General features: G+C 54.0%; 2 protein-coding genes and 1 long non-coding RNA gene across 6 annotated transcripts; 1 reads left to right on the plus strand and 2 right to left on the minus strand.

The window, feature by feature from the left end:
- LOC102159363 (putative uncharacterized protein FLJ38447) lies at nucleotides 549–2,971 on the minus strand. Its single transcript, XM_005657036.3, has 2 exons — nucleotides 2,287–2,971; nucleotides 549–2,189 (listed from the first exon to the last, which is right to left on the minus strand). Exons 1-2 carry the CDS (start codon nucleotides 2,792–2,794, stop codon nucleotides 2,134–2,136), a joined length of 564 nt encoding a protein of 187 aa, XP_005657093.2. The 5' UTR covers nucleotides 2,795–2,971; the 3' UTR covers nucleotides 549–2,133.
- On the plus strand, nucleotides 2,661–13,523 carry LOC100525078. Of its 4 annotated transcripts, XR_002337362.1 has the most exons (4): nucleotides 2,830–3,044; nucleotides 3,370–3,537; nucleotides 6,979–7,013; nucleotides 13,121–13,523. It is a non-coding gene; the product is annotated as an uncharacterized LOC100525078 (long non-coding RNA). The 4 variants fall into 4 exon arrangements; XR_002337363.1 differs by lacking the exon at nucleotides 3,370–3,537 and having other exon boundaries at nucleotides 2,661–3,044; nucleotides 6,979–11,427; XR_002337364.1 differs by lacking the exon at nucleotides 3,370–3,537 and having other exon boundaries at nucleotides 2,786–3,044; nucleotides 6,979–7,149.
- KCNAB3 (potassium voltage-gated channel subfamily A regulatory beta subunit 3) lies at nucleotides 7,868–15,477 on the minus strand. Its single transcript, XM_013990045.2, is given in 15 exon segments — nucleotides 7,868–8,881; nucleotides 9,140–9,228; nucleotides 9,659–9,782; nucleotides 9,860–9,954; nucleotides 10,039–10,159; nucleotides 10,307–10,392; nucleotides 10,663–10,749; nucleotides 10,944–10,987; nucleotides 11,202–11,246; nucleotides 11,344–11,388; nucleotides 12,679–12,758; nucleotides 12,991–13,028; nucleotides 13,117–13,160; nucleotides 14,608–14,716; nucleotides 14,719–15,477. Coding segments are annotated over 15 exon segments (1,215 nt in total). The 5' UTR covers nucleotides 14,849–15,477; the 3' UTR covers nucleotides 7,868–8,803.

Raw genomic sequence — 15,499 nt, forward strand, 5'->3', positions numbered from 1 at the left:
TCAGTGTAGAGATGGAAGCTGACCAGCAGGATACCTCCACAGGCCTCAGACTGAGATCAGAGAAAGAGCAGGGCTTCCTGGACAGAAGTGTAGTAGGAGGGGTGCCTGACAATGTTCAGAACTGTCTCCCATTCATCTTTTTGATGTGCTTTCCACCGTCAGGTTGCCTCGTTCTGCCAAGAGTCAGTAGAGGTCACTACAGCGTCACAGGTTCTGTTGCAAATTTGCAGAAGTGTACTCTTTTTTTCTAAAGCGTCTGGGGGGTAGGGGGCGGTCAGATCTGCATAGTTTGCGGAACGTTTGAACTGCTAGACATTACACCTTGACGTGTTGTTCAGTACCAGAGCTGCTCAGAGGTTTAGAGACTACACGCTTAATTGTTGAGGTTATTATACTAAAAAATAAAAGGTAATTCCATCAAGCATTTATTGAGTACATACTAAAAACCACGGCTCTTGTCCTTGGAGATGCAACAGTAACAATTCAGTCACTGCTCTCATGGGCTTACAGTCTAGTGGAGGACACCAACAAAACACACTATCAGAAAATAAAAACTGAAAAAATTAAACGAGGCTTTATTTTACAGAGGGTCGGGGGAGGTTCAGTACTGAGAAAGGCCTCCCGGAAGAGGGAATATTTGAGAGTTAAGGACAGGAAAAAGGCAAAAATACAGTTACAAAAATAGAGGTTTATTCTTAAATTCACATTTTTAATTGGGAGGAAAATGCAACACTGTAAACTATGGACACTTAAATTTTTTTCAGTAACTGAATGTTACTTTAACCTTCAATGAAATAGTCATTTATACCAATTGTTTTAAACATTCTACCCCACAGATGGTGACACTCTATAGACAATCAAGGACCCGAACCAATGCTTCTTACAATTTTATTGCATCACCTGGGATTCTTGTTAAATGCAGTCTGGGAGTTCCCGTCATGGCTCAGCAGAAACAACTCTTACTAGCACCCATGAGGACACAGGTTTGATCCCTGGCTCGCCAGTGGGTTACGGATCCAGCGTTGCCATAAGCTGTGGTGTAGGTTACAGATTCCGCTCAGACCCTGTGTTGCTGTGGCTGCGGCTACAGCTCCAATTCAACCCCTAGCCTGGGAACTTCCATATGCCATGAGTGTGGCCCTAAAAAGACCGAGGAGGAAAAAAAAAAAAAAAAGGCAGAGTCTGATTAGTAAGTCTGAAGTGGAATCCTGAGATTTTGTACTTCCAACAAACTCCCAGTGATGCTGATGCTGCTGGTCCTTGACTATAACTATGCCATCGTAAGATATTAACAGGATGTTTCAATGGAACTCATGCCATAATATAGGTGGGCGTCCAATTATGGGACACAAGTTTAAAACTGTATGATGAGCATCTTATTTTCAGTGGTGACAGTGTTTCTTGTGACTGTAAAGATAACAGCGGGAGTTTACAATCTGATGCCTTTGCCAAATGCCTCTCTCTCCTATCTTTGGTAGGCCCTAATGAGGTGACTCAGATAAAAGCCCTTTGGACCTTCTCATGCCTGCCCTTACAGGCTGAAGGGTAATTCTGAAATGATGCAAAACGCCTAACCTCATAGTAGGGCTTCATCTTGATAATTTTAGGAACACAGTACTGGGAATGGGGAGACAGTAGGCATACTACTGGGGGTAGGGGATGGGGTGGGAAGGGGTTTGGTTGATTCTTCTCAGTTCTCTTAGGTGCTAGAGAAACGAGATTAACATGCACGAAAATCAGCCTCTTCTTAAAAATCATTGACACAGAATAGCTAAAATGGGACCTGTTGCTCCCGCACAGGAGAGCTGCCCTGGACAGAAGCAAAGTCGCAGCTAGGGAAACAGTCTGTCTTCTTCCCACGGGTACATCGACTGTTTGTATCATCCCTGGGCCACTTCATCCTGAATGTGCGAGGCTGGCACAGTCAGAAGATGGGGGCGATTCGTCTAGGAGCCTCCCCAGCTCAGTATCAACACCTCCCAGGGCGTTCCCTCCTGCCCTTGGCTCACCTCCCTCATCAGTGCCAATCCCGGATGTGAGGGGGGTAGTCTTGGCACCCGCTCCCTGTACTACAGCGGGGCCCTGAGAATGCAGCTCCCACCTTCCTTCTGCCACAGCTTCAGGGTTTCGCAGTTACAGCGCGCAGCGGGTCATGTGGGCCAAGTCCTTGATCTCCGGACAGTACAACACTGGGGGAAAGAAGGAGGGTTAGTGGCGGCGGAAGGATGCTGCCTACTCGGGCGTTCGGGGTCCTCTCCCGCCACAGCCACCCCGGCCGTCCCTCACCGTTGCAGGGCAGCGGGCGCCGCCAGCGGCGCGCGGGCGCCAGCACCTGGGTCCAGAGCCGCCGGAGCGCGCGCCACCCTGCGCTCCTAGGCTCCGCCCCCTTCTCGCTCCCCTCTTCCTCTTCCTCCGCCTCGCCGCTTTCCTGGACCCGGCCACCAGCCACAGCAGGTTCGCGCTCAGCCCGCGCCTTTGCCTCCAAGCGCGACCACAAGTCCTGGTCCAGGGCGACCTCCGTGACCCCGCCGCGCGGGAGCGGGGTGGGCGCGCGACAGAAGGGGCACGTGACGACGCGGCGCAGGCGCACCACGCGCGCGGCCGCCCCGCCGCTTTCGCCGCGCGCCGCCAGCTCGCGCAGACAGGCGGTGCAGAGCGTGTGGCCGCAGCGGGCCCGCGCCGTGCCGGGCAGGCGGCGGGGCGCACGGACCCCGAGGTTGAAAGGCCGGTAGCAGATGTTGCAGTCCAGTTCGCCCCGCTCCGGAAGAGACGGCACCCTCACCAGGAGCTGCATTGTGCCCGCCGCGAACTCGAGGGCGTCGCCAACGCGGCTGGCTCCTAGGACAGAACGAGCGGGCCCGTCCTGGGGCCCGCGCCGCGGCCTCTTCCCCCTTTTAATATTGAGAGCCCGCCCGTCGAGGCGTCACGCGAAGGTCGGGCCACTCCCCGCGGCGGCACGCGTGGGGGCGGCGGAGGTGCGAGGACCGGAATGCGGCCGATGGCAGAACGGGCGAGGCGACCCAAGTGGCGGCACGACTGGAGAGGTGGGAGGCACAGCACCCCACTCCCTCCACGCCTTCCTTTACCCCCCACGCAAAGCCAGGGCTCCTTCATCCTGTGTGCAAATCCCCAGCACCCTACCTGAGCCCTGGCCCGCGGCCGCTGACGCAGGGCTTCTCACGCTCTCCCATGACCCCACCCAAACATGCTTCCTAAGCCGGTGGTCCTGCCCGTTCTGCCCAGTCTTTAGTGGGCTCCTGGGCGTTTGAGCAGATGCTGCGCTCAGTTTTCCCCATTAGATTTGACCTCCTTGTGTTCTTGTAAGGCCGGCTTCCCAAATTTTATTTTCCTCAAACTCTCAACTCCCAGCTGACGTCTCAGCCCGTGGAAGGACCTAGATTCCAGGCCCGAGGCCCTAGGAATGCTGGGAATCCTCTCCTGCCTGCATAGCTAGGCCTGGTCACCCACACACCATGGTGGCTACAGCAAAGCAGCACAGCCTGAGTTCTGACTCAGAGGTCTGACTTCCCCCCACAGGTAAACAGGACATAGTACTCCCAGCCCACACTGCCTCGTGGTGCCACCCCCACCCTCCACTCCCCAGCCACCTCCTTGCCCTCCTCTCCCGGGCCTGCAGTCCTGAGTCTGTTGGGAAGGTTTATAGCGCAGACTCTAGACCCAGGTTACCCGTTGTGATACCTTGAGCAGGTTTCTTAACTTCTCCGGGCTTTGGTTTCCTCATCTGCATAAAATGTGGTTGATGATAGGATTGAATCAGCTCTGTATGTAAGGTGCTTAGAGTGATGCCTGCCACACAGTTAACACCGCATATTGGCTATTACCCTGTGTCCCAGCCTATGTTGTGTTCACTTTAACTTCTCGGTACCCAACATTTTCAACACCCATCTCTTTTGGTCAATACAAAATGGGCTTTTCCACACCCATGGCGTTTACTGGCTTTAACAGGCAATGTAAAGCTGGTTTTTATTTTATTTTTTTGCTTTTTTTTTGGGGGGGGGGGCACACTCACGGCACATGGAGGTTCCGAGGCTAGGGGTCCAATTGGAGCTGTAGCTGCCAGCCTGTGCCACAGCCACAGCAACGTCAGGTCCAAGCTGTGTCGGCCACCTACACCACAGCTCACAGCAGCGCCAGATCCTTCACCCACTGAACGAGGCTGGGGATCGAACCTTCATCCTCATGGATGCTAATCAGATTCATTTCTGCTAAGCCATGATGGGAACTCCCCTAAAGCTGGTTTTTAAAACTAGATTCTTAAAGCCTTTGAGTTTAATCTTTTGTGAGGAGGTGTACCATTATGTTTAATTATTCTATATCTTTTCAGGACTTCTAATCATACTGTCTTTCTGGTCACTTGGGGGAAGCTAGCTACTTATTCCATGATGCTGTCATAATTCAAAACTTTTGAGGAGAAGTTCTCTTTGCATTGGTGCTTCAAGATCGCCTCACATTTTTTGATTTCTTTAGTTGATTAAGTCATAATCGTTTAAGGTATTTGATTATATAAATGCTCCCAAAGCATTGACATCCAGAGCCCTTCTAGGTCCAGACCTGGCTCTCCGGCCACCTGCTCAGCTTCCTTTCTTGTTTATCAAGAACCCAAGCTGATGATCTCCCTGTCGGAAGCAGCATCTCTTCCAGTGTTTCCTGCCTCTTTCTTTACCCGAGTCCAGAAATCTAGGAGTCCTCCTTGACCCCTCCTTCGCTTTCAACTTCCTTGCCAACTTACCACTAAGCCTGGTACATTTCGCCTCCTAAGTATCTCCCGAATTTGTCTGCTTTTCTTCCCTCTGGTGTAACATCCTAGTTCAAGCTGCCACCATCTCTTCGGTAGACAGGAGCCTCTTAACCAGTCTGTCCAGTCATCCTGGCCTTCTGCAGCCTTCCCACCACACTGCTTACATCATCTTTCCACAACTGAAGCCCAGTTATGTCCTAACCACCTACCCCTTTCATTCCTGCTGAAAACTTTTTAATGTGGTAGTAGTTTTAATAACCCCAGATGCCTACAATATGTGACTGCTGCTTCTCCCATGAAGAATTAGGGGCGAATTCCCTGTCCCTTGAATCTGGGCTCACCTCATGATTTGCGCCAATAGAATGTGGCGGGAGTGATGTGTGAGTTCTGGAGGCTAGGTCCTTCAGAGGTGTTCCAGCTTCTGCCTTTGTCCCTCAGGAAGCTCACTGGTGGATTGAAGCTGCTTGGAGGAGAATGGAGGAGCCCCAGCCAGTAGCCAAAACTAATAGCCAGATGTACCAGTGAGGCCATCGGGTTTTCCTGCTCAGCTGCCCTGCCAGCTGAATGTAGCCACACGAGAGCCCAGGTGAAAACAGCAGAGGAAGCCCCCAGAATCATGGAGAAAAATAAAAGCTGTAAAAAAGTTGTTGGAGTTCTCATCTGGCTCAGTGGTTAACAAATCCCACTAGGAACCATGAGGTCGCGGGTTCGATCCCTGGCCTAGCTCAGTGGGTTAAGAATCCGGCATTGCTGTGAGCTGTGGTGTAGGTCGCAGATGCGGCCTGGATCCTGCTTTGCTGTGGCTGTGGTGTAGGCCAGCAGCTACAGCTCCGATTCGAACCCTAGCCTGGGAACCTCTATATGCCGTGGGAGCGGCCCAAGAAAATGGCAAAAAGACAAAACAAAACAAGCTGTTGGAGTTCCCCTCTGGCGAAGCGGATTAAGGATCTGCTGTCGTCATTGCAGCAGCTTGGGTGATGCTGTGGCGCAGGTTCGGTGTCTGATCTGGGACCTTCCACATGCCGTGGGTGCGGCCAAAAAGAAAGAAAAAAAAAGTTGTTTCAAGCCACTCTAATTTGAGGGTGATCTGTTGTGTATCAATAGATAACGGATTTAGAGGGTTTCCTCCTGTCCTTAGGATAAAGATAATACCCTGCAGTGCCCTCTAAGGCCCAGTGTGTTCTGAAGCCATGCACGTCTCACATTCTGCCTCTGTTCCCTCTTTAGACATGCTGGCTAGGGTTCCCTTCTGCCACAAGCCTTGCTCAGACGCTGTTCCCCTCCCCGCCGGCTTTTATCCCAGTCACGCTCCTTCATCTTTCCGCACTCAGTGCGGCATCACCGTGTCAGATGCCCCTTGTAGACTCTGCCAACACCACCTGCTTTCCTCTGGACTTTGGGCCACTGGAGCGTGTGTGTGTGTTTGGGGGTGGGTTGTTTGTCTTTCCCGTCTGCGAACTCCACAAGGATTGTTCTGAGTCTGGTTTTGTTCACCAGTGACCCTGTGCTGCAGCACAGTAGAACTCAGTAAATAAATACTTGTTAAATTAATAGGTGAGTGATAAACAAGGTAAATGAGGCATGACAATAAAGGAAGTGGCTTTTTTGGGTTTTTTTTTTTTTTTGGCCACACCCCCACCACGTGGAATTCCCGGGCCAGGGACTGGACCTGTGTCACAGCAGTGACTCAAGGTGCTACAGTGACAACACTGGATCCTTAGCCCACTATGCCACCATGGGAACTCCCAAAGGAAGGTTTCTTACACGAGGTTCCTAACTGCCTCGAAGGTAATTCTAAGAGGACTTTTTAAAATGTTTTGAGCCACAGAGAGAAGCATCATTAAAATAAGTTCATGGGAGTTCCGGTCCTGGCTCAGTGGTAACGAACCCGACTAGTATCCATGAGGACTCGGGTTCAATCCCTGGCCTCCCTCAGTGGGCTAAGGATCCGGTGTTGCCGTGAGCCGTGTGGACCGCAGACACGGTTTGGATCCCACATTACCATGGCTCAGGTGTAGGCTGGCAGCTGTAGCTTCAGGCTAGGGAACTTCCATATGCCGCAGATGCGGCCCTAAAAAGAAAAAAAATAATAAGTTCACGACCCTCCAAGGTAACTATTTAAGGAGAGTACTATTTTGAATTTATAAATTCTGGTGTGTTTGTTACAGAGTAGCGAAGCATGGTTTAGTCATGCCTTTTCCCCTTTGCTTCCTCCACAGTCTTCCAGAAGGAGTGGGAGATGCCGGGAGTGGATGTGAGTACTCATTAGTTGTTCCGGTTGGTTGCTAATCCAGTAAATGGCGTGCTCCTGCCTTCTCTTTTGGAAACGTTTTCCTCTGCTCCCTCCGCTTCAGGATCCAGGAAGGCCGAGGACGGAGAGAAGGGAGGTGGTGAGGTTCTATTTTAAGAGAAGCAGAGCTCATCCTCTGCTGCCTTGTGATCTTTAAAGGTGGTGACTGTCCCCCGGCTTTCTGTCCCAGGGCAATCAGAGTTCTTTGGGGAAGAGTGAGGCCAAGTGTCTGATACAATCCCATTTGATTCTGCTTTTTTGCCACCCTCACGCCTGAGTTTTCACTTGTTTTCTTGACAATAACTCTTTCCCTCTCTGTGTATCATTTCAGCCATAGACCAGTTTTCATGGTACCGCTCCTTCACCAAATCCCAGAGCCTCAACCTCCGAACAGCCCCACCCACTCAGCCAGGAGAAAGCCACCCCCCAGATGGTTCCCTGGCATGTGAGGGTTGTCAGGCAAGAGGGAAATGAGAAGCATGGCTAATGTAACTTTCAAAACAAGCCTAAGAGTGTCAGATGGTGGAGCAACAAAAGCTATGAAGCCGGGTCCCTGGGTTGTAGGCCTGTGATGACTGAAGGAAGAAAAGTGGCCTGGCGTCTCTGGTGCCTGGGCCCTCGGTGACAGGGTGACCAGGAGCACGAAGCCAGGTCACTGGGGTAAATGAGCAGTGGAGAGAAAAGGCAGTACTGGAGCTTTCTGTTCTGTTCTTTTTTGTTGTGTTTTAATGAAGTACTGGATCTTTCTAGTGGTGGGGGACTGCAGGGCCAGATGTGTGAGACAGATCCTCAACCCCAGCAATCTGAGACGCGGCAGGTGATGATGAAGCTGCGATTTTATTTACAGTTCCCTGGGAAGTCTTACACGGGAGGGGCCTTCCTTAGTGCTTTGAGAGCATTGCGGGGAGGAAGGCCGCAGCCCCCCACCGCCCGGTGGGAAGGCCTGCTCAGGGCTCCTCCTTGAACTTTGTATGTCAGCGCCAGTTCTCTGCTGTGACTTGATGGCTGTCCCTGTTGCCTGTGAAGCGGCACAACTGCTTTCCCAGGGTCTTCCTGGCCACTCTTGCCAGGACACGCTGTCCATGGGCCATCTGATTTCCCTAGTGCCACCGTACTCCCCATCCTGCCCCTCCGGGCAACAACAAAGTATCACCACTAGTTCTTGTTTTAAGCCCTCCTCTAACTCCTGGCTGAGGCTGGGTCCTGGTTTCCCAAAGATTATCATTTACGTCCTGCCAGGACCAGCCTGGCTTCCTTTGTGTCGCATAAGGTAAGAGCCCCCATTTCCTTTGTTCCAGAAGACATCATAGCCCACTTCTTTTTAGGTTGTTACCCCTTGATGACATTTCAGGGGCCACTTTTGAGGTACTCTGCGTGGGTCTTGTATCTTTGCCTGGGTCTTTTTTTCCCCTGGGCCTCGGCAATTAGGGGAAGAGGGAAGGGAGCGAGACCAGCTGGTGGAGAAGGGGCCGCCCAGTAGCTCCAGCCCAGGATTAGCAAGAGGGCCTAGGAGAACGCGGCAGGGGGCGGCGGACTACTTTTCCTCTCAGGCCCCACTGCGGGAGGATATGGCTTGGTTCATGCGACCGCTACTCGAAGCCGAAGCCGGAACTCATTAGTGGGCGGGGACGCCTTGGCTCCGCCGCTGCCGCCGCGGCTGCCGCTGCGCGGAGGGATCCCGAGCAGCGAGAGGGAGGCGGGGAAGAGCGACTGGGGCTGGGGGCGGGGGTGCAGCGGCTCCGGTCCCCGACGGACTACTTCTTGGGATGCGGTTTGTTGCTCAGGAGTCCGTCAATCTCCATCACGGTCTGCGGAGTCAGCTGGCTCAGCACCTGGAGGAATACGGGGTCCTGGAGAGGGCAGTACACGCAGGGTCGCTGCAGAATGGGTGAGGTTCAAGGACCCCGGGAGGCCAACTGGCAGGCAAAGAGTCGCAGCTGTGCCCCTGCCTCACCTTGTCCTGGGACTCCTCATCTGCAAAGCGAGGGCCTTGTAGTGGGTGACCTCACAGGCCCATTCTGAGTTAGATGCCGTGACTACTGGGGAAGGGGACAGAGATGGGCTCGGGCTCTGAGTTCCCCCGCACTCACCTGTAGGGCGCCCAGGTGTTCCATCAGCTGCTCTGCACTGGACACCCCCAGCAAGACCGAGCTGACACCCTCACTGCGGAGACACCACGCTGAGCCAGAGAAGGGAAAAGATAGCAAGAACTGATGGGAAACAGTGAGCACATAGACTTCAGCAGTGTCTGGGAGGAGGAGGCCCTCCCTAGGGACAAACCAGCCTGCGGTTGTGTTTTTAGGGCCACTCCTTGTGTTTTTAGGGCATGTGGAAGTTCCCAGGCTAGGGGTCTAGTCAGAGCTGCAGCTGCAGGCCTATGCCACAGCCACAGCCACACCAGATCCAAGTTGTCTGCGACCTACTCTGCAGCTCACTGCAACACTGGATCCTTAACCCACAGAATGAGGCAAGGGGTGGATACCTTATCTTCATGGATACTAGTGGGGTTGGTTACAGCTGAGCCACTACAGGAATTTCCAGACTGCAGTTTGGTAGCACCTCAGGAGGAGACAGGGCTCCTGCAGGGCCCAGGGCTGGCAGTGTCTCACCAATAGCAAGCTGTGCCACAGTGCAGCCCAGCTGGTGAGCGATGGGGAGAAGGTCCATGACTTTGGCTTGTTGCTTCTTGCCGTCCTCACTCTGCACTTTCCTGTCTTTGAGCCACTGGTAGCCCTGGAGGCCAAGGAGAATCAGCAAAAGACCGCTTCTCAGATAGTCTACTCTGTCCATCCTGAGCCCCCCAGTCTCACCTTGACGGTGACCTTGCAGGTGTCTGGGACTTGCCCGTCATACTTGCTAGTGATGAGGCCACAGGCCAGAGGGGACCAGGTGACTGAGCCAACACCTACGAGGAAGAAGATTGGATGTGGGGAAGGGATCTAGGCGATGGGGAGGCCGAGGGAAAAGTAGGGATGAGGGGACTTCGAACCAATCTTGTGGTAGAGCTCTGGCAGCTGCGTCTCCACCTTCTCTCTCTGGAACAGATGGTGCTCAGCTTGTTCACACACTGGAGGAATCAGATTGAACTGTCTGGCCATGGAGTAGGCTTCCTGGGTTGGGGTGCAGAAGAGACGGGGGTCAGAGCTTGGCTTCCACTTTCTCCCACTCCCCCCCGCCTCCAGTAGAGTGGGGTTTGGAGCAGTCATGTGAAAAGAGGGAACAAATTGTGGGACGGGGGAAGTGGCTGGCACACTCACCATGATTTCTGCAGCCCCCCATCGGGATGTCCCCCAGTATAGGGCCAGGCCCTGGTTGATGACATAGGTCATGGCTCGCACGATCTCTAGGCACATAGGAGAGGGAGAGCCTCGTGTCAGACCCCTGGCATCCTGGGTGCCAGATCTGCAGACGTCTGCCTGCCCCACTAAGACCTCACTCAACCCTCTGAAGTCGGAGAGGTTGGTATCTGCTCTTAACCCCCTTCCCTGTCCAAGTCCTGGGGTCTGAGCCTCCACTGTGGAGCTTGGGAAGCCTCCTGAGCAGGGGTGGCTTCAACTGTAGGTTTGAGGAGGACTCAGTTTTGAAGCTGTCAGGGTTGGGGTGCTGCTTTTACCCTCCATGGGACTGTTAGGGTCTGAGCGATTGGCAAAGACGATGTCCACGTATCCCAGCTGGAGGCGCTCCAGGGATCCTCGCAAGCCTGGGGTAGGGGTGGGGAGAGGAAGGTAAGCTCTTCTGCTTCAGGTTCCTAAGAGTTGAGACCTTACCCTTTTGCCATGGCCACCTAAATCCCAGCTTCCCTATTTAAAGCCTCAGACGCAGAGCTTCAGAGAATGTTCCCAACTCTGGCTTCCATATCCAGCTGCCTCAGGTTCCCCAGCCCCTCACTCTCACCTTCAATGATATGTTTGCGGCTCAGGCCTCGCTCGGTTTCTGCTCTGTAGGAAAAGGTAAGTCAAAGATGAGGTGTGTCAAAGATAAGGGACCAGGGCTGGCCTGGAACCACGAGGAACTGGGATTGTGGGGCTCCTCAGGGGCAGGATGTGGAGCTGGGGCAGCAGGTGCAGGGCTGCTGGCCGCCTCCCCCTTCCCATGCACCCTCACGTAGTCTCCACACGTCTTCTCCCCAGGTGTAGCGAGGCAGCCACTTACTGTCCTCCCCAGAAAATCTTGGTGGCGATAACGTAGCTTGATCTCCTGGAAAAAAAGAGAAGTGAGAGAATCAGCAAGAAAAGGATTTTTGGATGATCTTGCTCCCGGCAAGCCGCCCCCGCCAAAAAACCCCATGTCTTACCTCCAACCTTTGTTCTTGAGGATGTTGCCGAGGGTCCTTTCAGCCCTGGAAGGAAGACAGTGCAGAGACACTGATCCCTCCTAGGTGAACTGGTTTCTTTCCCTCCTCCCTACCTTTTCCTTCAGCTCATTTCTTCGCTTGTGAAGTGGAACATAAACCAGTCTGACAACCCCGTCCTAGACTAAATAAGAGGGGCTCCGGGAACTAGGGTTGTAGCCATAGTGTTTTCATCCGTGCATTCAACAAATAGCTGTGCATCGACTAGGTATCGAGCTCGATTTTGGGTGCTGAAGGGATAGAATAGGGTGAGAGGAGAGGGACGGACTGTAGTGCAGCCGAGGAGGACACTGCCGTGTTGGATTCCAGCCATCTGCGTGGCCCTCCCCCTTCTTTTAGCCTCTGCAAAATCCCACCCAGCCCTGCACAGTTTTGCTGGGATTCTGCCTGGTTTTATGGAAATGGTTCTCTGATTGCTATGGTCAGTCCTTGCTAGCTTCCATCGCTCTTATTGGCTGCACACGTCTTTGGCACTTAATTATGAGTTCATGGTGACAAATCCCAAGTTATGGTGGGCTGTTACTGGAGTGTTTTCTTCACGGTTACTCTTTCATATCTTTTGGTTTTGCGGTTATTTAACCTTTCGTGTCTTTTGGTTTGTTTGTTTAACCACTTCGACTGTGAGCTTTCTGAGGACATAACGATGTCGTCCCACAGGCAGGGCCTGCTCTGTGGTAGGTGCTGTTTAGGTACTTAGGTGACGTGTGGAAGAACAAGACAAGTTCTGTGGAGGGAGGCGTCTCCTGGTTGAGGAGCAGTGAACGTGGTCGTGTAAACCAGCAGTTGGTGAACTGTGTGTCAGAGGGCAGCTTAAAGTGCTTTGGGAGCTGAGGTGGGCAGTGCCTACTCTGGGGAGTTGGGCAAAAGCCTCTTGGAAGAGCTGACATCTGGGCCAAGTCTTAGAGATCAGCAGAAGAGTTTGCCAGGGGCAGATCATTCTAGGTTTTGACTACTCCCAGTGTGAAGCCATAAGTGATGAGGTATGGTACGTGTGAAGATTTAGCTTTGTCGTCCTCACGTAGTTGCACATAACTGATGTCCAGGAAATATTTGTTGGTTTTATTTTATTTTGACCATACAGGATGTATGCCCCATGGCCCTCAAAGCTGGACACTGATGTGGGGACTACATTTCCCATAATGCTGTGGGGGCCCATTGGCTGACCGGTTGGAACTTAGTGACCCAGAATTCTCAGGGTTCTTTACGAGGGAGACCTAGAAGCCCTGGTGTTCTCTCAGCCTTCCAAGTGTAACTCAGCTCTTTCACCCCCCTCCTTACTTTCCTGCTGCGTACACTTCGGCCGTGTCAAACAGGTTTATGCCATGCTCATAGGCTACTGTCAGGACATCCTCTGCTGTCTAGGATGGTAAGACAAAGAGTTGAAGATCAACCGCTGGTCTCTCAGTTGCCTTCCTCACTGCACCCTAGCCCATCACACCTCAACCTTGGTTTCCACATTCACTCCTCTCTCCCCATCCTCCAACCTCAGGTCCACCATGCTTGCTGTCCAAACCCCCCTCCAAGTCCGTGTCCCCCCTTTTTGGTTCCCTCCTGCCCCCTCTCCCTGCTTCTAGATCCCATCACTTATACCTCATCTGAGATCTGAGAACCAAATGTGACCCAGGTACCTGCAAGAGAGAAGCCAGGCAAGTGAGACCTGGGGGGCAAGCCAGGAAAGAACACCCCTTTCCTTAATTCCTCTTCTTTCTAACTCACCTAGGCCAAGACAGGACACCCGAAGACCAGACTTTCCTAGGTTCCTAAAGGATACAGAAGCAGCAGGAAGAGGTGGAGACTCCATTAGGGACGTAGATCATCAGCCTCCAGCTCCTCTTTCCAGCCTGAGATGCCCTCAGGGTATCTCAGTCCAAAGAAATTGGACTCCCTATCCGAACTGGACAGTGCTATGGCTATAGCATAAGTGAACAAATAATGACTCTTCCTCTGTAGCCACTGTCCAATGCCTCTGTTCCCTCCTAGCGCATTGAAGACATGCTGTCTGCTTAGTGTTTCTTCCGGTGGGTCTTATCTGTGTTTGAGTCATCTCTGGGATGTGGAGTTGCGGGCGGAGGGTGGCTGGAAGGAATGTGACTGGCTGATTGTATTGAATTTGTGAAAACAGATCTTCAGAGAGTCTTGTGCTAAAGGGCAAACACCGGGCTGACTGGGTAAGGGAACTGAGTCACATTCAGGCACTCGGGCAGGTAAGGGTCCTTGGACAGGCTTGGCAGATGGGCCTCCCCCATAGGCAGGTAGGACACCCGGGTGGGGAGTATGAGAGGAAAGGCCAGTTCTCCCTCTCGCCCTCTGCACTCCCTCTGCTCCTGGCATCTTGTGAGGTCTGTCTTCAAACCAGAAAGCCCCCTCCTCCCCACCAGCCCCCACCCTCAGGTGGTCGGCTCAGCTTCCCAATCAGGGCTGCCACAAGGAAGGGTCAAATTCCTCAAGTGACAAAGCCAGGTCAGATCAGTGACCTCTGTTCACTCCCTATCAGGGGCCTCCCCCCTCCCGCCTACTGCTAGTCCTTTTTTTTTTTTTTTTCCCTGACAAAGCAAAAGACTTTATTGGGAAGGGGCACCTAGGCGGAGAGCATCAGGGTGAGAGAACCCAGAATTGCTCTCCCTGAACTGCTCGTTCTGAGAGCCCAGTGGTTCTCTGAGATGATGAAGTCGGTTGCATTTCAGTCCACCTTCCCCACCTGGCCCCTGGCCCTCAGCGTGGGATTGGGAAATGCGGTCCATCCTTCCGTGGGCCCCACTTCCCTCCCCACCAGGAGGGTTGCAGGAGACCTTGGGGCGTTATCTGGGTCAGGCACCCTGAGCAGGCCACAGTGAGAAGCCTTTCCTTCCCCCCTTCTTCCAGGACACGACCCAAGGACACTCTATCCGAGGTGGGGGGTGCACAGCCTGGAGATTGGTGCATCCCTGGCCTTCCTGGGGGTGCGGAGGGAAGCTTGGGAGCATCCCTGGGTTTGACAGACCCCCCCCCCCCACCGTCGTCAACCTTGGTAAACCTGATTTTCTACTAGTCAGGATCAACGGACGTCAAGAGAGGGACCAAGTAAGGGAGTGCCAGCGATGGGAAGAAGAGATGGAGTGAGCCGGGACCTTCTTAGCGAAGTTTAAGGGGGTCCTGGCAGCATCCCAGGAAGCCTCAGGGGTTAGGAAAGGGGAGCAGGTCTAGTGGGCTGCCTGGCCACCCCCATACCTGTATTTCATGCCAGTGCCTCGGCCGGTGCTCTCTCGGAGGGCCCCAGCGGGCGCTGGGGGTCGGGGTACCACCGTGGCCCGGGCCTTGGGGCCCGAGCCTCCTCCCCGGGAGGATTCCCATGCCCCCCGCCGACCGGCCCGCCGTTACCGCCCCCGGGGCCCGGCCGGGGTCCACACAGACGGTCCTCACTGCTCCGGCTGCGAAGGTTCTGCTCGGTACATGCGATTGACACCTGCATGCCGGCTGGCCAGGGCGGAGGAGGGGGCTCCGAGGGGGCGGGAGGAGGAGGGAGCAGGGAAGCCCGAGAGGAGACACCCGAGGATGTAGTGGCGCGAGCCCCAGGAGAGCGGGAAAGCTGAGCCAGGCAGGATCCGGCCCGCGGGGGCGGGCTGCTGGAGGTCGCGGGGTTTGCAGAGGAGAGGAGAAACGCGGGGGGGCGCCACGAATGGAGCGGTTAGCATACGGGGACACTGGCGTGGGGAGGAGAGGCGGGAAAGGGATGAGGGGAGAGGTCGAGAGCGATCCTCGGAAGGTAGGAACCTAGGGACGGGGCGTGGGTGGGGGTGTTGATGGAAGAGAGATGCCACCTCAGCCCGAACCGCAGCGGGACCCGCTAGGCTCCCAGCAGCGTCGGCAGCGGGCCCAGCTAATCAACATGCAGACACCGCCCCCTTCATCTGCATAAAGCTGACCGCCTCCCAGCCCAAACCTGCCGCTTATCTGCATAGGCCCCACCTCCCGGAGCTCCGCAGCTTCAGTGCTCTATGGGCCCAGAGGAAACCGAGAGCAGAACCAAGAAGATGGTTCTCCTACTCTATGGACCCCGAGGCAGGTTGGCCTTCCTCCAACCCAGTGCTATTTCAATCGAGGGGCTTGTTTTATCCCCTAG

This window comes from Sus scrofa, chromosome 12, assembly GCF_000003025.6.
Source record: "Sus scrofa isolate TJ Tabasco breed Duroc chromosome 12, Sscrofa11.1, whole genome shotgun sequence".
Taxonomy (NCBI): Eukaryota; Metazoa; Chordata; class Mammalia; order Artiodactyla; family Suidae; genus Sus; species Sus scrofa.